The 21,680-nt window shown below is 47.5% G+C and overlaps 1 protein-coding gene across 1 annotated transcript in view; it reads left to right on the plus strand.

Moving 5' to 3' along the window:
- Positions 1-21,680, plus strand: part of PTPRT (protein tyrosine phosphatase, receptor type, T) — a 694,385-nt gene that overhangs the window by 101,180 nt on the left and 571,525 nt on the right. Inside the window, exons 7-8 of the mRNA XM_014543700.1 lie at positions 517-632; positions 16,715-16,889. Coding sequence (XP_014399186.1) covers positions 517-632; positions 16,715-16,889 — 291 coding nt within the window. The remainder of the gene's footprint in view (positions 1-516; positions 633-16,714; positions 16,890-21,680) is intronic.

A 21,680-nucleotide genomic window follows, 5' to 3' on the forward strand; every position in this document is an offset into this window, starting at 1 on the left:
TTCATTAGCAACAAGGCCACGTTGGAAGTCTGAGGCCCAAAGGTGCTTCACTTCAGCTTTCTTCTTTCTACCCACCCAGGCTACAGGAGGAATTTTCTATCTTGAACCCCTCCCCCAATTTCTTCTTCTAAGCATGGCAGTATTGCCCAGCAGTTAATATGGATTTGAGGTCCTCAGAGACCTGGATTCATGGCTTGGTTCCCCCACTTTCTGGCTGGCTGACTGTGCCAAGTCATGTAACCCCTCTGAGCCTTAATTTTCTGACCTGAGAAATGGAGATACTGCCCACCCCATGGATTTTTGTGAGATTTTAGGCAAGAGGATGCATGAAAGCTCTCAGAACATACCCAGCTCATAGTAAGCGATCCATCAACAGTAGCTCCTCACTGAGCCAGGCCACTTCCCAGGAACACATTCCACCCTGCCAGGTGCTGTGCTGAGCTGCCAGGTGCCCACAGGGAAGGTGGTTCCCACTGTTGAGTTCTGTTCTCATGTGCTTTCTGGTTTCTCTCTCAGGAAAAGCACCTCACTTTCTGCGGCTCCAAAATGTCGAGGTGAACGTGGGTCAGAATGCCACATTCCAGTGCATTGCTGGCGGGAAGTGGTCTCAGCATGACAAACTTTGGCTCCAGGTAAGGATGGGAGAGGCCTCCTCCTCACACCTTAGTAAGGAAGAATGTACCTGCTGTGATGAAGGACTTGGTGGGGAAGGGGAAGGGATATTTTTTAATTACCTCTGCTCCTTAGATGATATTTAGCATCCATGATCTTATTAAATAGCAACTAATTCTATTATGTAGACATCAGAATTCATAGTTTCGCTCCTCTTCTTGGATTTGAGCACATTTCCCGCAGTTGGAAAATCCCCGGATGCAGAGCGCACCTAGAGGGGCTAGCTGTTGTTCCTTGCTCCTTAGCAGGACAGTAGACTGAAAATGACAGTGATGCCTGCCTCTCCTGCTCCCCTGGGCAGCCTACTGACCCAGGAGAGCACAGCACACTTCCACGTGTCACTCAAGTATTACGTGGAGTTATTTACTCTTTTCATTATAATTAGTGTTCGAGTGCATCAGGCTCCCAAGAAGCTTTGTCATTTCAGTGGCTTGAGCTGAGCCTTGAGAAAGAGACGGGACAATCACAGTACTTTCGCATCTTTATTTGGCTTTCCCAATTATTTTATGATCGTTATTGCTGCAGTTCTGAGTTGCACACCCTACGCCTTGAGTCTACGGGTGGAAGGATGTTAACGCAGAATGTAATTGAAGTTTTGAAGAGAATAGGTGGGGACGTGTGGCGTGGCTCTCTCCCTCGTCTGATTTATCTACTTTTCAGTGTAAACCAAATCCCATCTCCCAGAACGCTTTCCAGGTGGCTTACGATGGCACATAAAACGTGACAAGATAGCAGAAATTAAAAGTGAGGCGAGATAGAAGGAAAAGAATACGGTGGGGCTGGAAAGAATGCTAACACGGTGTTTCTCCACGTCCGCCGCTTACGTGGGCCACAGCAGCGGAGCCGCCAACGGAATAAAGGCAGCTTGTCAGATCCACAGTTCCCAGTGTCCACGAGATAAACACGAACCAATTGCTTGGGAAAATTCTAACTGTGGTTCACACGGGCCAGACAGGAATTGATCCCAGGAGTCCTCATAAAGGAACAGCCTGTGATGTAAGGAACTGCGCTCGCCGCTGCGGTCTTAGCGAGGGCACGCGAGTGCGTTTCATGGGCTTGTTGCACATAATGATGCTTGGCGTATAGGCAACTGGGGACGTGGCTGAGGAGAGGGCGGGGGGTGGGCAGTCCGATTTGACAGAGGTCTCTCGCTCGCTGCTGATCCATCTGTGTCCTGGGATTCTTTTCTGGGATCTGGTGAGTGAACAGATTCAATATTTCTTTAAGGAAACCTCCCCAAATATTGTCTCCCTCGTCTGTATTTCAGGAAATATTGGGAGACAGACAGTTCCCCTATGCACTCTGACAAATGCCTGCTTGGCTAGTTAAGTCCAGAGTTATATCCACCAGTGTCGTTGGAAATAGGTTAACATCTTTCTACACCTGCTACCCAGGAGACAGCTGCAGCCTGGATCGGAGACGGGCTAAGGCAGTGGCAGATTTCTTAGGCAGTTTTCCTATGGATTTGTTCCAGCACCTAGAGGTGCAGCCTACAGACTCGCCAAAGCTCTGTTCCATTTAACGGCGCTGGGGCGACTGAGCCTGAGAATTTCCAAAGGAATTGAAATAGACACATCGTGACCAAGAGTCTCCACAAGACACCCACCGCCGGTCTAAGTTTCAGCAAGGCTATTTCCTGCTGTCGCTTCCAAGATAAGCCCAGGAATCTCTGAGTCAGCAAAGGCAGAGACCGTTTACCCACCAGTTTTAAGTCAGGGGAAGGAAGACACTTTGTTTCCAGAATAGCATGTCAGTGGCCCTTCTTTCTGGCAATGGTTGGGGAGCAGTCAGTTTGAGATCAGTCCTATCACCCGTGTTGTAGAGAATGCTTGCCTTCCTTTCTACAGAGCAGGACTCTGTAGCCTGCTCATCCTTAAATGGGTTCAGGTGATAAATTAAGAAGTTAAACAGGAAGACCAGCCTGTCCCCCTGCTTTACAGTCTCCTGGAAACTCAATATGCTCTTTAGAAGACCCCATCTGCTGGTGCTGGCTTTCACGGGGTTACAGCGTGAGTCCTGGCTACGAATTCATGGACAGAACTGTGCACTTGTGCCTAGAACAACTCTAAGCCTGCAGGGAAGAGGCCGATAAAGGCCCACTACCAGCTCATCTTGTTCTGCGATGATTCCCCCTGAGGTGAAGAGTATGCAGTGAATGGTGCACGTTCTGTGGCCTCATTCATAACTTGCTGCTTTCTTGTGGGATACTTTGGTCTGACGGACCCAAACTTGCACGTTTTCAAGCATTTTTTCAAACACATAGACAGTGTGCATTCTCAGTAGACTGTCTAGTCCAGCGGTTCTCAACCTGTGGGTCGCAACCCCTTTGGGGGTCGAACGACTCTTTCCCGTGTCGCCTAAATACATCCTGCGTATCAGATATTTACATTACGATTCATAACAGTAGCAAAATTACAGTTATGAAGTAGCAACGAAAATAATTTTATGGTTGGCGGTCACCACAACATGAGGAACTGTATTAAAGGGTCGCGGCATTAGGAGGGTTGAGAACCACTGGTCTAGTCTAAGGTTTGGGGAGCCCTTTACAGCAAGAAGAATACTATGCAGGGTAAAGTAGGCGTAACTGGACTGCCAGGAGGAGCAGTGTAGCTCAGGAATGCATGTGGGCATGTTTCCTAGAAGATCATTTGGCAATAGATACCCAAAGCCGTACATGTGCACATCCTTCCAATAAGTGATTGTACTTATGGGAGTTTACTCAGGCAAATAACCAGAGACAGGAAGATTATCTGCCAGTGTGTTCAACAGGATGAAAAACGGAAAACAACCCACGTGTCCAGCAAAAGGGACTGATTAAGTAAATGCTGGAATGGCGTCGTTAAATTCCGGTTATAGAAGTCTCTCTAATGACATTGCCACCATATGTATTTAGGTGAAAAGAGCAAGTTTTAAAAACAATTTATATGTTCAAGGTATTCATTTTTATGAGCAAACATATACAGCAGTCCCTCCTATATGCACAGTTTCAGTTGACTGTGATCAACAGTGGTCCTAAAATATTAAACGGAAAATTCCAGAAACAGACAATTCATTTGTGTTAATTAGTATGCCTTTCTGCGTAGTGTGATGAAATCTCAAGCGTTCCTGCTCTGTCCCACACAGGCTGTGAATCATCCCTTTGTCCATCGTGTCCATGCTCTATACGCTACCCCACCTGTTAGTCACGCAGTAGCCACCTTGTTTATGAGATTGGCTGGCACAGTATCACAGTGCTTGCATTTAATAACACTTATTTTACTTAATAATGACCCCAAAGCTCCAGAGCAGTGATGCTGACAATTCGAATATGCCAGAGAGAAGCCATAAAGTACTTCCTGAGAGTAAAAATATCTGTATCTGTGAAGAAACATAGTGTATATAGGGTTTGATATTATCCACAGTTTCAAATATCCACTGGGGTCTTGGACCTCATCCCCCATGGATGTGGTGGAACTGCTGTACTGTGTGTTTTTTTTCATCTCTATTCTTTTTCATTTTATCTAAATACACTAAAATGAGTGTAGGTGACTAATATAAATAGAAAAATGCGATTAAAATGAGAAAAATGGTCAAGGATATTCTAAGGATGGCAGGAAGCCTTAGCAGTGCGTTGGGGTAGCTCATTCCTCAGTGAGGGTAGCACAGGCCCCTGCCCTCCCTTGAGGCTACAGGTAAAATGACCCTTGGGTTTTCCCCACACCCTCATCGCCACCATCGGCTACTCTTTTTGTAAAAAAAAAAACACACACACCATGTTTTTATTGATTTCAGAGGGAGGAGTGGGAAATAGAAAAATCAATCATGAGAGAGAATCGTTGATCAGCTGCCTCCTGCATTGCCCCTACTAGGGGATTGAGCCTGCAACCCAGGCATGTGCCTTGACTGGGACTTGAACTGTGATCTCCTGGTTCATGGGTCTATGCTCAACCACTGAGCCACACCAGCCGGGCCCATCAGCTACTCTTCATCCATGAGGGGATTTAGGAATATTTCATGTATCACCTGGTCTTTATGGAAGACCGTGGCCCATGGGGGCCTTGCTCACACTTCTCAGAGGTTCCAGAGGAGACCCTATCAGCCCCACTGCAGGACTAATTTCCAGGCATCCCTACAAAGGACTTGCTCCACCAGGGGTTTTTACAACAAATAACATTTGAAGAGTCCCAGAAATAAGGCCATGTGCCCAAATGTTCTGCACAGGTCTCAGCAAGAGCCGCGTATGTGTTCAGATGAATCACAGGCACTGAGCAGGGTGCACACCCTAACCTGGCAGGAGAAGGATCCTGCCCAGTGAGCGCGTCAGATGCACAGCAGCTACACCCAGCTGAGGAGATAAGAGGACACATTCATCCTTGCTGCAGCCCAGTCTCCCAGGAAACCCATTTTCTCGCTCCCCCGCAGGGCTAGCGCTGGCTCCCAGGGCTGTGAGTGTTCTGGAAGCAGCTCCTCCTTCTGCACCTGTACCGGGTGTTCCTTGCACTGTGGGACTTCTGTTGAAAATCTAGTGGTCACACCATAGCTGAACAATAATGATAAATTAATAATACTCATTCCGGCTGGTGTTTATTGAGTGGTCACACATACGATGTATTTCATTCTCATAACCTGTATTTCATGTAGATACTATGTCTAACCCGTCGTATAGATGAGGGGGCTGAGCCTTAGGGGGTAGATGAGTGGCACAGGTCAGAGTCACCCAGGTCGTGCCTGGTGGAGGCAGCGTTGGAGTGTTGGCATGTGTCATATTCCTAAGTCCTGGGTTCACCCTTCCACACCCACCTCCTGGGCCTGTTACCCTGTGTCACCACTCCAGTCTTTCTTTCCATACAGATGGCTTTCTATTAAAATAATCATCTGTTTAGCACATACTGACATGCCTCTCATTTGCACTGTACTAGATACTTAAATAGAGTTGAGTTTCTCAAATCTACATAGTCAATGAAATAAAAATACCCCAGGAATATTTTTCAAGTTACTCCCCTCTGGTTGCCTTCTTCCTTCTCCTTTCTTAGCCACATTTATTAAATGTGATGTCTGCACTTGCGGTGGGGCTTTCTTCAATTCCCACCTCTCCCCAGAGCGGCCCTCATGAAGAGCACTATGTTTTCTGGGCATTTTAATTATGATGTGTCTAGGCATGGGCCTGTTTGGATTCTTCTTGCTTGGGGTTCTCTGTGCCTCCTGTACTTGACTTTTTCCTTCACCAGGTTAGGGAAGTTTTCTGCCATTATTTCTTCAAACACGTTCTCTATCCCTCTCTCCCTTCCTGCCTCTTACGGCACACCTGCTCTTCTAATATTGTTGCATTTCACATTATCCCACAGCTCCCTCAAGCCGTCCTACTGTTTTTTAATTGTTTTTTTCTTTTTGGTTCTCTGATTGAATGATTTTTTCAACCCTGTCTTCTAATTCACTGATTTGATCCTCAGCTTCCCCTAATCTGCTGTGTATTCCCTCATGTGTGTTCTTTATTTGTGCTATGTCATTCTTTATTTCTGACTGTTCTTTTTTCATAGTTACTATATCTTTTCTCATGCTGTTGAGCATCTTTACCATCATTATTTTTAAGTCTGTTTCAGATACATTTCTTATCTCCGTTTCATTAATTTCTTCTTCTGGAGAATTCTCTTGTTCTTTCATTTGTGGGTTGTTTCTTTGTCTCCTCGTTTTGGCTGTCTGTTTGCGTTTGTGACTATGTATTAGGTAGATATGCTACACCTATCAATCTCTAGTGCAGGACAGTGTCATAAGCTGTTTCTGACTAATTAGATCAGGCTGCAGACTGATAGGATTCCTCTTGATCTGCCCTCAGGCAACCGTCCACAGGTGTGGCAAGGTTTTTTTCAGTAGGGTGGGGTAATTGTTTCTGCCTGGAGGCTAATTGTTATTCTCAGTCTCTGAAGGAGCAAGGTGTTTTCCAATAGGGTGGACCAGCTGTCTTCCCCCAGGTAATCCTGTAATAGCAATTGTCTGTGTGAGAAAAATGACCTTTGCAGTGTGAGGGAATGATTCAGCTCAGGATAACCTGGAGTCTGCCTTCTCAGCTCAAACCCTAGAGCCCTCGATCCTCGCTTCTGCTAACCCAGCTCCAGTCCACTCTGCTGTCCCTCTGCCGGAGCACAAGGTGGGTGGCTCCACAGGGAATTTTATGCATGGGCCCTTTAAGAGGGTGCCTGAATTTCCAGCCATCCCTCCTTGGCAGATAGCTACCACAATGCTTTTCATAGTCAGATACTATGTGGGTACCCTTCTTAGTTCTGGTGCTCTCTGCTGGGGCCCAGCTCAGGAATTAGACCCCAGAGTTCTCAGTGGCAACCCCTGACAGCTGAGATATCTCCATGGAACTTCAGCTGCTGTCTGTAAGGGCCCGGTCAGCCATTTCGTGCCTCCGCCCGTCCTACCAGCCTCTATGCGGTCTCCACTTTTGGTCCTCGGTTATCAGGTTCTCTCCAGCGAGTCTTCCGTTGAGTATTCAGTAAGTTTTTCTGTATTTTATTTGTAATTCCAGTTTGGACCTGGGAGCGTAACTGTGCAGCATCCACTTAATCCATCGCCATTTTTAGCCTCCTTTTATTAATTGTCTTTATTGAGATATAATGTACAAACCATTAGTTCCGAAAGTCTACCATTCGATGGTTTTGGTGTATTTACAAAGCCATGGCACCATCATCACATGCTTTGTCCTTCCTTCTTTTCACATGAAAAAACAGCCCCTTTAGAACAATCCCGGAGCTTTGGATTTCTAGAAGGATGCATTCTCTCAAATTCATCTGCTCTGGATGCCTCCCCCCTCCTCACCCTGTGCAGCTCATCTCTGAGCACCCTCACCTGCTCTGACCTGGAAATCCCCCCTCTCCACTCGTTCTTCCCTCCTTTACTTTCTCAGACCTTTTCATCAGTGTCTTCCCTCTGCCCATCCTCAGTTTACACATTTCAGGTTTTGGTTCTAGCTCATCGTGGCCACAGTGCACAGGAGCTTGGAGAGAGTGCTGGGCAAGGCTGACCTGCTTCTTGCTCTCAGAGTTTTCCTTCTGGAAGACAGTAAGCAACTAATCACAGAGTTAAACATTTCATTACAAATGTGACCAGGCTACCGGGGGCTGGCGGGTGAGGAGAGGGTCTGCTGAGGAGGGAGGAGAGAGAGAGGGCAGGATTATGCATACCAGAAAAGTGCTCCAGGAATTCTGTGTCCTTTGAGAGAATTCTGTGAGGTGAACTGGAAATAGTCGGGGTGGGGAGAGGGTCTGCTGAGGAGGGAGGAAGGAGAGAGGGCAGGATTATGCATACCAGGTAAGTGTTCCAGGAAGACGTGGCCTTTGAGAGAATTCTGTGAGGTGAACTGGAAATAGTCAAAGGGAGATTGTGCCACTTTGGGAGATGGCAGGTGGGCAGGCCCTTCACCACCTGCTCGTCCGCTTGGCTCAGGGCTATGGCTTGGCTCCCGGGGATTGATGCCAGGACCCTCCTGACTGCGCAGGAACTGTGAACCCAGAAATCAGCCCCCAGTGAGCAGCCAGCCAAGCATGCAGTGGGCCCTTGGGAGCGCTTTAGCACAGCTAATCAGAAATGATTTATGTCCACTTAGGTTTCTCTTAACTTTTAATAAAGAATAATCAAAAGCAATTCTCTAGAGACTGCCAAAGAGGCACGAATATGGTCTTAAGAGAATCAAAGTGCCAGGCTCTAGCAAGTTCCTAAATGTCACGCCTTTGAAACAGTATGACTCGAAGTGAAAAGAATATTCATTACGAACGAATTGTGGGAATTTTACCTAAATATTATCTAGCCAGGAGATTTCTGGAGCAATTAGAACAAATTCCAGCTGCAAATGCTGGGCTTTATTCTACTTTTCTTTTTTTTTTCTTTTTTAATCCTCACCTGAGGATATTTTTTCCATTGATTTTTAGACAGAGTGGAAGGGAGGGGGAGAGACAGAGAGATTTATGTGAGAGAGACACATCTATTGGTTGCCTCTTGCACTGGCCCTGACCAGGGCTGGGGATTGAGCCTGCAACTGAGGTATGTGCCCTTGACTGGAATCGAACACGGACCCTTCAGTCCACAGGCTGACGCACTAACCACTGAGCGAACAGTCTGGGGTTACTTTTTTTTCAAATCCTGGAAGGCTTCCAGGAAGGACCCTGTATTAGAACAGTGCCTGTAAAACAGGCATAATGTTCTGTTGCACACGGTTCCCTCTTATTAAAGACCGTGATGCTTCCCTCCTGCCGATTGTAAATCAATTACAAGCCTGCATGCTCTCTCTGAAATAATGACAGCCATTTTTACCGGCTCGGTCTTATCTCTTTGTGAAGGGAGTAATGTCATGACACACAAGAGCAGAGAGGATGGGGAATTGCAAACCGGCGAGGCTATTATAAGATATCTTGATCGCTAATCGGGTCCCATGAAAACAGCAGACTCTCCGTGGCATCAGGTGCTTCTCTTGTTTTTCTCTCTAGGACAGTGGTTCTCAACCTTGGCTGCACATTAGAATCACCTGGGAATCTTTTTAAAACCCTGATTTCTGGGCCTCATCCTCCGGAAATTCTGTTTCTTTGTTATGGGGTGGGGCCACAACATTAGTAACAAAGAAACAGAATTTCCGGAGGATGAGGCCCAGAAATCAGGATTTTAAAAAGATTCCCAGGTGATTCTAATGTGCAGCCAAGGTTGAGAACCACTGCTCTAGGAGGATCCTGAAGATGAGACAGGTCGGGCCCAGGGATGGGAGGCCCGGGGGTGGGAGGAACGTGTGCTAGGGTCAGGCATGTTCAAGTGTGGGTGCTTGCGACCCCTGCTCTTGCAAAGAGTGTCCTTTCAGACCAAGACAGTTTATTCCACACAAAACACTACAAACTATGGGAAGGTGGAATTCAAGTTATATTTTCAAAGAGACAGATTCAAGAGGAGAAAGAAAAAAAGAGAACAAGGCCATTGAGTCAACTGTAAAGTGCCTTTTTCAATTGAGAACACCTGTGTCCCCTGGAGGGGTGAGTTGGAAAAAGGTTCACCTTCTTGGCAGATTCAGCCCCAGGGGCACATAGCCAGGCAAGCAGAGCCTTTGGGCAAAGGAAACAGATAGTCTTTGCTTGACCTCTCTGCCTCAGTTTCTGCATTTGCAAAACAGGAGTATTAATAGGACTTGTCTCAGGCTTTATCATGCATCAGAATCACCAAGAGCATCTGTTTAAACAAAAAATGGGACCCCACCCCTTGAGTTCCTGATTTATTAGGTCAGGGGCGGAGCCTGAGAATCTGCATTTCATCACGTTCCCAGGAGTGCCAATGCAGGGGGCCTGGGGACCACACTTTGAGAAACACTGCTCTAGATCTTTCTGAGAGCATTGCCCTTTCCATGCCAGCCTTGTTTTCCTCCAGGAAGTTTGGTATTTCAGTACTTACTCGACTTTATGTTTTACCCTTTATGCTGTTTGTTGGAATCTTCACCCAGCCTGTAAATTCCTCTGGGCACAAATTATACTTTCCACACACTACACTCTCTCATTTTCTGTTTTGTTAAATAATGAGTACATTTTCAGTGTGATCCATAATAGAATAAGGAAAGGGGAAAACAAATCTCAGACTACTGAGCCTAATCAGCAACATCTGCAAGTGGATATCAGCCCAGGAATTCTCTTAAAAATTTCCATTTCTAACAAGTTCCCAGGTGATGCGGATGCTGCTGGCCCAGGAACCACCCTTTGCAAAGCACGTGCCTAGGGATTTTAAAAGCATCAAGTGAATTCTATCATGCGAGCCAGCTAACACAGTGCCAAGCACATACTGAGCCCTCGCCAATGTGACTTGTACTAAATAAGTGCTCAGACAAATCTCATTACGTTAATACATTTATCAAACCCAGTTATGGGATGCTATGCGTGGGAGACAGGGTGCCTTTTCAGAGGAAGATGGGTTATTTCAGGGGTGCTCAGCTCCCCTACCCTGTCAGTGTTCTTAGGAGGTCAGCTTCGCCCCAGTTTTTAAAGACATAGATTTCAGAGCCGACTACCAGCCAAGAAGGCAGTGGCTCACTGGATTTCAGGACACCCCTGTATACGTCCTGTAGGGGGAAGCAGAGAGAGGGGTGCTGGGTGAGAGGGATGCTACCAGTGGTTTTTCTTTTAAGTTTTTAAAAAATATATATTTTATTGATTTCAGAGAGGAAGGGAGAGAGAGAGAGAAACATCAATGAGAGAGAATCATTGTACGCCTCACAATGGGGATTGAGCCCAAAACCAGGCATGTGCCCTGACTGGGAATCAAATCATGAACTCCTGTTTCATAGGTTGACACTCAAACACTGAGCCACACCGGCTGGCCAGGTGTGATAGTATTCTTTATGGTTTAGTGCCCCTAACCCTGGGCACTGTGCCTGTTGGCTGCTCAAGGCTCACAGCTCCCACTTCCCCCAGAGAAGTGCCCTGGGTCAAATGCGAACTTTCTTTCTCTCCCCACTTGAAAGGCCAGGGCCAATGCCTGACTCCCATGGGGTTCAAATGCTGGCTCCTTGCTTCAAGGTGGGATCAGCCCTGTGGTTTGCTCCACGCTCTGGACTCCAGTTTGGACCACACCCTTGCTGAGCTCCTCGCCTTGCCCTCTCCTGCACTCCATCTCCTGAGAGCTCTCAGTAAGTCACCGTGCCTCAGACGCTGCTTCAGGGAGCCTGAGCTGAGGCACTGGGACATTTGCTCAGTTGGCTCCTAGACTCAGAGGGGCTAGAAGAGCGGTTGTCAACCTGTGGGTCGCGACCCCTTTGGTGGTGGAACGACCCTTTCACAGGGGTCGCCTAAGACCATCCTGCATATCAGATATTTACATTATGATTCATAACAGTAGCAAAATTACAGTTATGAAGTAGCAACGAAAATAATTTTATGGTTGGGTCACAACATGAGGAACTGTATTTAAAGGGCCAGAAGGTTGAGAACCACTGGGCTAGAAGATGATTCCGATTTAGAACAACAGACCCAGGTCTGAAAGACTTTGCCACAGAGGAAAGGAACCCAGCCCTGAAATTTCAGAGCAAAGATATACTTATGTCTGAAAAGGATTCCAGGAGCCAGAAGAAAATTTCCAACAAACCAGAGCGGTAATGGGCCTAAGAAGGAATCTGCCCTCTGCATCACCCATGTCATGCTTCTCTCTGGCTTTTCCCAGGACTTGGACTTCCCTTCTTTCCTGGCATCCCCACATTCGCATTCCTGTGCATTTACATGGCACTGATGTCTTGTTTGGGAAGGTTTGCCACCACCTTGTCTCTTGGCTGTGGTCCTATTTCAGCTCCCGGCGTAGCCACTGCTCTCTGCCTCCCTGTGTCCATGCAAACCTGCTCCATTGCCTATGGGCCTGGGTTTCTGCATTCTTTCCTGCTTAATGACCCCTCCCCTTTCGTTCTCCCTTTGCAGTTCCTCTGTCTGGGGCTGGGACAGTGGCTGGGACCTGCGCTCCTTACACATTCACTCTACTTAAATCCTGTCTCCAGGTTGCCACAGCATGCTGGCCTCTGGGCCTCTCACCATCGCTGATCTTCTAGAATGCCTCCTGTTCTCTATTTCTGGATTCCTGAGTGACTGCTCATCTGCCTTGACCTTCTGTCCAGTCTCGTCTCTCTGAACTTGCCCTTCATTTCTCCTTGCCCACAGTCCATCACAGCCTGTTACCTCTCGTGGCTCTGGGCCCTCCTGCTCGTCCCTGTCCTGCTGCTGCCTGCTCCCAATATGACAAGTGTGATTATCAAAAGGCCTGTTTTCTAGAGATTTTATAAGACAGCCTGCAATTTCCTATCCTTCGATGGGAGAAAGGCCAGTGGTTCAGGAGCTAGACAGAAAAATGTGAATTGTTCAGGGGGACGTGCTTAATCCTCTCTGATCCAGCTGGGCGTGACATCATTAAGAAGAAAAGTAAATAATACTGGAGGAGACATCAAAATACAATTTAAACTACATGTGAAAAATGAATGTTTTGTACTTAACCAGCCCTTTGCTCTTTGTGTTAGTTTCTTATTGCCGATATAACAATTAAACAAACTTAGTGGCTTAAAAACAACACAGATGTATTACCTTCCAGTTGTGGAGGTCAGAAGTCAGAGCTGGATTCTACTGGGCTGAAAGCAAAGTGTCGGCTGGGCTGTGTTCCTTCCCGCCCCTTCCCTAGCTCCTGGAAGCTGCCCGAATCCCTTGGCTCCTGGCTCCGTCCTCCGTCTGCAAGCCCTCAATCCTGTCTCTCTGACCTGTGTCTGTCACCACGTCTTCTTTGTCTCTGTCCCCTCTGACTCCCTCTTTCACACACAAGGTCCCTGGTGATTGTACAGGGCCCACCTGGGTAACTTCAAGGTCTTTAATCCCAGTCCCTTCTGCCATGGGGGGTGACATATTCACCGGTTCCAGGGATTCGGATGTGGACATCTTTGGGGGGTGTTTTCCTGCTTACCCCACTTTGTGCGGCTATTTCATGTTAATTTGAGAGCTCCACTAATGCCAGAATATGCCTCAGGTGCCGAGTGTTCCACACGCCTTCTCATTTATTCGTCATAATAACTCTGTCAGGTAGACACCGGGATCCAACCTGTTGCATATATGAGGAAACAGAAGCTCAGTGAAATACATTGCCCGCCCAAGTTTGCACAAATTGAACATTTGATTGTGTGTTTGACGATCATTTCCTGTCCTGTCTTTCCCTAGCTCCCTCCCTGTCCTCTTACAAGTATCTAAATAACTGTAGTATCCCGAGACTCCCTGTGACCCCTGGGGGCCAGCGTATCCAGGAGGGGATGCCTTAGATTTGGAAACAATTGCAGACGAGGAGTTGTATACCACACTAGAGGCCCAGTACGTGAAATCGTGCTAGACCCAGACCCGGCTGGCCGAGGGACCTAGCGTCAAGCCCCGCCGGTGCTGTGGGACCCATCAGTGCACCTCCTGGTGACTGGTCTTTGGTCGTTACGGTGTTACAACCACTGGGTTTTTATTATATAGATTGGTTTATGTATTTATTTTGGCACATTACTTTTTTATCTGGGTTTTTATATACTTCCTTATCCTCACTAGTCCATATTCTTATGAACATATACCTCAGTTATTATGGTTTTCATAAATTTTATCAAGTGGATGGCCATTTCAGGCAGAAGACTTGGGTCTTAGTTTAGTGCAGGACAGTGACCCGATATTTCTTGGGATGCGATTTGTGCTCCTTTCACTCAGCTCTCTTCCTTAGGACACCCGTTACTCGTGTGGTGGTTAGTTGCCTGGTCTCCGCTTTCTTCATCAGTCCGTCTCTCCAGTTCCTTTCATCTCTGCTTGTTGGCTTCTGGGTTCTGTTTTTCCAGCCTGGTCACAGGTCGCTGGTTTTCTGCGGCGTTGGTCCTGCGACCCATCCACTTCAAATGCCCTTTGAATTCTGCAGTCGGCATTGTTTGTTTCCTGTAATTCTTCCCTTAGCTTCTCAAGGTTTATTTTCTTTTTTGGTACATTTCCTTTGCCACTCACCTCTCAGCTCCTGTTTCTTAGAGCCCATGTGTCAATATCACTCTTGTTTTCTCCTTTTTTATCCTCTGAATTTCTTAGCTGTTCAAAGCCTGGGGCGGAAAAGCCTGAGGAAAAGTTGGGTGTCTCCTGAGCTGTCTGGTTGGGACATTTCTGCTTATTTGCCTTCCACCTTCTACACAGCACCCCTCCCTCCATGCCTTGTCATTGTCCTTTTTTTTTTTTTTTTTTGGCCCTCAGCTAAGGAATTGATAGCAAAATCGGTGGATCCTGGTCACACCCACACACCCGTTGCTCACACTGTCCCACATTTGGGAATGAGGGGCTCCAGGGGGTGAGTGAGGAGAAGTAGTGACCCCCACATTAGAGCCACACAGGTAGTGTTTCAGGATGGGCTCTGAAGCCGATGCCCTGCAGTCAGATCCCGGCTGGGCCGCTTCCCAGCTGTGCAAACTTGGGCCTGCAGTGTCACTCCTCGAGCTTTGGCTTCCTCATGTATACAGACGGATGATGTGCGCCCACCTCAAGGGCTTTGGTGAGGCATTAATGGGAAGGCATGTAAAGCAGCCCGTAATAGTGCATAGTCACCATTAGCTTAAAAAAGAAAGAAAACAGTGTCCATGCTGTTATGAGTAAGTCAGGTTAGACGACCTCCACCCATCACCCATCACCCACTCCTTTGTATCCGCCACGGTGGCCCTGCAGAGCCTTGCCCAACAGCGGGGGAAATGGGCTCTTTGGCGTCTCCATCTCTTCCCAGCCCTCCTCTACATTTGGCCAACTCGTCCTCAAATCAAGGCACATCCCTGCAATTTTCCAGAATTTCCTCCACTTCCGCTGCACTATTTTGGGAAGGGAGATGTGGTTGGAGCCTGGGCGGTTCCCCATTGTCTGATTCTACTTGTGCCCCGAGGCAGGTGGTTGGCAGGTTCAGCCCCAATGAGCTTCCTTCCCCTCCCATTTCCTTGTGTTGTTGTTTTTTTTAATCGTCTTGTTGTTCAGTTTCTGGTTTGGGAGGGGCTTGTGACTGCCTCATATACTGCCATGGCTTTTAAAAAATACCAGTTCTTTTATTATTTTCAAGTATAAAAACAATACATGTTTGAGGCATAAAGTCCAGAGAATGCCAAAAAGTAAGTCATTATCACCTGCAATCAACCTGTCTAGTCTGGAGCAAGTCCTTGGCTTCCTGCTCATTACCCTCCCCTGCGGTCCCACCTCAATCACCTGGCCCCACCCATCGCAAGGTGGCTCTACCCTCTCTGGTGTCCCAGTCCTGACACCTCACGAGGGGGCGGTGGAAGACGACATGGGTGAAAGTGGGCCGTGCCTGTGGTGGAACTGTTTTCTTTGTGCAGGAAATGAAGAAGACTTGGGGACATGGGGAAACTAATAAATCACAAGGCTTTCCTAAATCCAACCAGACAATTAGAACACTCAATTTTACTTTTGGGAAAAATATTTAAATGAAGGCAGGCTGTGAGGAGAAGGCCTGAGTGAAAAGAATGCTCGGCTTGAAGTTGGAAACCCTGGATTAGGGACTTATTTGCTCCACATATTTATTTAACCTCGCCACCATGCGAGTTCTAAGAACAGCAATAATAGACACTCAAGCAAGTCTGTGAGGATTAAAAAGGAGATTCAGGGTGCTTAGTAAATACTCAAACTGCATCTTCATGCCTGTGTTTTACCTGTGTGTGTTTTACCAGTTTTTATAACCTGCTGCTGTAAAAGGATCTCATTCAAACTCAGAATGTCACCCCTACCATCCAGAAGGGTAAAGGCAAAAACGCTTGTGCAGTCACCTTGATTCTGTCTTGTCAAGAGCTTTCCTGGCAGGGTGCTGGAGATGAAAAGAGCAAAGTCCCGCTCTCCGGGAGCTCCCAGGACACAGTGGGAAGTTTGTGCCACACACAGAGTGACTAGCTCCCAGAAGGTGGTGTGACAGTTGGGGGAACTTACCTGAGAATGTGATGAGCCGAACTGGGTTTTAAGGGAGAGGGAGTATCCCTAGGGACACAGGAGATCCCAGGCAGAGGAAAGAGCATATGCCACGGAGGGGAGGTGCTGAAAAGCCCCCGTCCATACTCTACCCTGGGGCCAGGTTGGTCCTTGGTGGGTGGGACTCAGAGCCTGTGTTCGGGGTACCAGGACACCAGTATGGGACTGGGAGCGAGGCTGTTTTTGATCACTTCATGGGGTGGGTTTTTACTAATCTGTGCCTGCCTTTGGAGGAACTGGGTGGATCCTGCTTAAGAGGTGAAGGAAAATGGGAGGAAGGTTACGGGGCTAAGTGCCAACCCCCAAATGCAAGCTGAGCAAGGAGCCAGGTGTTTAGAAGCGGCCTGTGCCCTCTCTCATCTGCCCTCTTGAATCAGCTCAGCAACAGTGTTTATTCTTGAATCAGCCAGCCAAGGAAACTCCTTATGATGGAAAGCCACGCCTGCCCCCCTCCCCCACAGCCTTCCAGGGCGTGGGATGGGTGGAGCCTCTAGGCTCCAGGTCACCTGGGAGCACTTGATGATATGATTTCTCCTCTCCCTTCCTCTGTCCTGCAGCAATGGAACGGCAGGGACACAGCCCTCATGGTCACCCGCGTGGTCAACCACAGGCGCTTCTCGGCCACGGTCAGTGTGGCGGACACTGCCCAGCGGAGTGTGAGCAAATACCGCTGCGTGATCCGCTCCGACGGTGGCTCTGGCGTGTCCAACTACGCTGAGCTGATCGTGAAAGGTGAGTGCCACCAGCCCTGCCTCTCCCCACCCGGTGGGTGCACGAGGGTTTCTTGGCTAAACCCTTGCAAAGGAGGGATGAAGGGACCTTTGCTCATCCGCTGCTTCTCCTCCTCTCATTCAGGAGCCATAGACACAACGTCCAATCCCACCTCCCCCTCCGAAAAGAGAGACACTGTTGTAAAGTCATGCAATATTGCCTTGTTATTCAGAGTTGGGTCTTACTTGTAGGATCTATATGTTAAAGTCTGGGCATATGGAACATAGAAGACATCTCCGCATTCGGCTTTGTGTTGCACTTAAAGTTAGAAGAATCCATGTCCTTGTGTGTTGGTGGCATTTTGTTGAAGCGTTCAGAGAATGCAGTCATTTCTGAGGGATTTTTTAAAATTGAAAACATGATATAATGGCAGTATTTTGGAAGGACTTTTGAAATAAGTAATTCCTCGCCCCACTGGCCTTGATTTAATTCTTTTCAGTTTTCCTGTTCACCTTGAAGTAGCATTGATACACCTCTAGTGCAATATGCTCATCGCTTCCCTTTCTGCTTCTCAAGGAGCTGGGTATCCCGCTTATTCTTGGAGGCCTGTGTAATCGTTGTAACGCTTAATGGCTGTATGCTATTTCATCCAGTGGATCACCTAGTATTTTCAAATCTGTTTGTACGCCTTTAGGTAATTCCAGGTGTTTTTGTTTTTTGCATCTTTCCTCTGTGCGTGCAACAATGAACTCCTCAATGGTGTTCCTCAGAAGAGAACATTTTTATTCTATTGAACAGGATTATTCCCTTGGATAAATTCCCTGGGGGTAGAATTGGTGGGCCAAAGAATATGAGCATTGTTATGGATTTTCTTTGTTTTGCAATATTGCTTCTGCAAGAAACGGTTTGACACGTTACACTGGCAACAGCAGCATATGAATGTACTCATTTCCCAACGTTACGTTCACCGATTAAAATTTTAATATAGCATAATTTAGTGGATGAAATAATGAAGCTGTTCTTCTTGTGTTAGCTCTGGAATGGTACCTGGTGTGTTTGAAGGTAAAAACATGATCACCCCCTCGTCCCCAGAAGGCTCCTGAGTGTGTTTCCTTGGCTGGTATGAAACCCTTGCCCTTTGTTAGCTGGCCCCGTGGAACTGGTGGCCTGTCCTGGGCCAGACTGGGGTTTGCAGTCTGGAATTCTCTCTCCTGGGCTGTCGTGACTCTGTGTGTATTCACATGGCTGACTCCTGGCTTCCCTGGCCCCCCATTCTGGTGATTGCATTCTTACATCACCCTGTCTCTTTTTCTATATAGCAACATCACACTTCAACATTACAATTTTACTTGGTTTCCTGGTAATTTCCTGTCTCATCCTTCAGGATATAAGCTCTGTGAAAGGAGGGGCATCTTGGTTCACAGTAAGCCCACAGAGCTTAGCGGAGAGCCTGGCCCAAGTGCTGAGCACCAGAACCATATCCATATGAAACCGCGAGTTTGACTGTGTGGACCTGCACAATCCTTCGTTTCAGCAGGCTCACCCTTAAAACATTTGTTGAATGATGGATGAGTGAATGGATTATTGGCCTCAGCAGGAATTCATTTCATCACCATAATGCCGTGAACACTTAGGCTGAAGATCAACAAATTAGGCAGTCATGGACAAAACAACCAAGAAGGAAAAAAAATCATCTTCAAAATCGTTTATATCGAGTGCCATTACCATATAAAAGAAACCACATTTTGATTGCATTAGGCTCCTATCTTCGGGTTTTTTGGTGCCAATAGATAGATTTGTGTGACAAGTGGCCTTTGCAGGCCTTTCAGGTACTCAATGAATATGTAATTTCCTGAGCTGTCCCCTCTGGAGCTCATTATACCTTTTGTGCGGTGGCCCTCCACACTGGAATAGAAGCCCGTGGGACGGCGGACTGTGTTGTGTCATGCTCCCCGCACTTTCCACATGCCGGGCACAGTGTTGGCCCTGAGAGAGGGAGTGAATGACTGCGAGAGCGAGTGTAGCATTCTGCACTTGCACATCAGGTGGATGGAACCCAGTTGTGGGGGAGGGGTCTGGAAGGCCAAATGCAGAGAACTTTGGGGCAGGATGTGAGTCCCATGGTGGATCATTGTTGCCTTTATTTGGAGGGGTGGCCAGGGTTGAGGGGACAGTGATCGATCCTTGGCTGGCTGTGCAGCCTGGGCCAGAGTTCCGCCTGCAGGGAGCCATGCGCTGGCCCCATTTGTGAACAAGAGCCAGCAGCCACTGCCGCTCTGAACCCCTCACCTACAGCCTCCTCTGCTGTTTTAAGAGAGGTGCTGGGTGGCCTCCTTCCCAGTCTCCTTCCAATGGCGATGACAGGTAGGTGCTCCCTGCAACGGGGTCCCTTTTGATTACACCTTGATGGAATCCTTTATGGGATATCACTTTTTCAGTGCGCATTCCCCCCTCCCCCCCACCGCCCCCCTTCCTCCATGTGTTTTCTTCCTTTTTACATGCAGTTGGTGGGAAGGTAGAAGCTGGACACCTGACCCAGGTGCTGATTGCTATCTGTGTGGCCTTGATGCAATCATTTAAGGCCTCCTCTGCAAAGTGGGGACCAGAGCTCTCTCCCCATACACTCGTGTGCTGAGCATGTGAAAGGGAGGGAGGGAGAAAATACAAAGTGGGCCCAATGTGTGCTTGGGAACATTTGGGTCATGGAGTCCACACTAGGTCAGACTCCCTAGCCTGCTCCCATCTCCACCATCACTAAGGCTAAGCCAGAAACCTGGGACAAAGGAAAAGTGGCTGTTCCTGCCTGAGCTCTGCCCGACCACGTGGGCCCCACTCCACCTGGCATCATTCATTCAGAACTCGGGGTTGGGAAGTCATTGTGCCAGGGGGTGGCAGGATCTGGTGGCCCCTCTGATGGCGTTCACAGCAGGTCCTTGCACTGGGCCAAGCAGTGAGGCCCAGCCTGCGTCTCTGTCGCTTCATGCACAGGCGTGGTTCGGGCTGCCTTGCTCACGGCTAACGTGCTATCCTGGGACTGGGAGCATCTGTGCTTCAGAAGACGCCGCCTAATTTGAGTGCAGGTGATATCAAATGCTCAGCGCGACGCACAGATCGAAATGAAAGCAAATTGGAATTACTTAATTCTGACGGGCTGTTTATTGAGTTGTGATAACGTACCTGGGTATATATTAGATTGCTCTGTAATTGAGGTTTCGCTCAATTGACAATCCGGCCCCTTGACCTACCTGTTTCAGACCAGTGTTCACAAATGTGCTGATTCTCTTCTCATTCCTGGTCTCCAACTCTCTTTGATTTCAAGGCATCTTAAGTTATCCCAAGGATGGAGTTCTCTTCGATCAAAGTGATGCAGACGTGGTCCTGATGAAAATTCCTTAATGTAAAAACAATGTGTCATGGGTAGTGATTTTTAAATCAGGCTCCCGGCTCCATTTAACAACCTTCCATGGGCCCAGAGCCCTGTTACCAGTATGCAGATTAGTGCCCAGAAGAAATCTAATGCTGCTGCTGAGTCAGCTGTTCGGATTTAAGTAATGATGCGACTTCCTGCCAGGGCAGCTGGGTGGTTTCAGGCGAAGGGATTTGGATGTCACCACACTTCCAGTCTCAGTCCTGGCCTTAGATCCTGTATTCTCTCTGGGCCTCAATTTCCTCATCTGTTCAGTGGGGGTGAATAGGTTTAATTGGGTCCTTATGAGGGGAAGACATTATATGTCTAGATCCTGGCACAAAGTGGACACGCATGCAGTTACAGCTGTCACTGTCCATCATCATATTTTACTGTCATAATAAGGGGTGGTACTCGAGTAGGTGGTTCATGTTTCCTTGTCCTGCTTAAAGGAATGATAAGCTGTACTGTAGAGATTTAAATTTAGTTATCTGCAGGTCTCTCTCCTCTCCTCCTCTGAAATGGGGTTGATGTCATCAAATGCAGCATATTGGTCAAAATCAGTTTCAGAAATGCTTCATTTATGTTGCACTGTCTTGTTTTTAATTAAAAAAAATTAAAAATACTAAAAAATATAGTTCCAATATTTAAATCCCTCTTGAAATAGTATCAGGTTTGGCCACGTTGAGCCTGCACCGGTGGGTAAGTGTGGCCGCTCCATTCTGGGGCGTGTGTTTCATACTCGCTCACTTCCTACTCTTGGCCTGTTTTGCTCACATAACTAGTCTAATTGCTTTAGGCATTTGAGTTTTCAGCCTCTGGTTTACAGATTTCATGGCTGTAGTAGCTGATTTGTCCCTGTGTTCATTTGTGTAATAGTTTATTGAGCCCAGCTATGTGTTAGGTAGTGTGATAAGCTCATCGTGTACTGGAAAGAGTGATACAAACCTATAATGCATGGCCATCTGGTTTGTGTCTGGCACCTGCTACACTCTCTTACTAATCCCATCAACCACTCTTTGCTATACGTGCTGTTAGTATCTCCCTTGTACAAATGAAAGAATGGTGACTCAGAGAGGTTAGGTAACTTTCCCAACATCACACAGCCTGTATGTGGCAGAGTTAGGATTTAAACCTAGACTTGCTTGTGCCTCAGGTCATGCTCTTTCTTATACCACATTTATTACAAAATCCAACATGGGAGGCCCTGTAATCAGGTGTGAGCTGAGGAAAAACAGAGGGTGGAACAGCTGATGCAGTTGGGGAGTGTCGGAAGGCTTCTAAGGGCGGCCCCATCCATGCTGGACAGCCTGGGTCACAGTTGTGAGACATGAGTGGGTGGATGTTCAAGTCTGGGAATGTAGGCAGGGGCATTTGAAGAGCAGAGTTGGAGCTTTATTCTGTGG

Source organism: Myotis brandtii, unplaced genomic scaffold (assembly GCF_000412655.1).
Source record: "Myotis brandtii unplaced genomic scaffold, ASM41265v1 scaffold333, whole genome shotgun sequence".
Classification (NCBI taxonomy): Eukaryota; Metazoa; Chordata; class Mammalia; order Chiroptera; family Vespertilionidae; genus Myotis; species Myotis brandtii.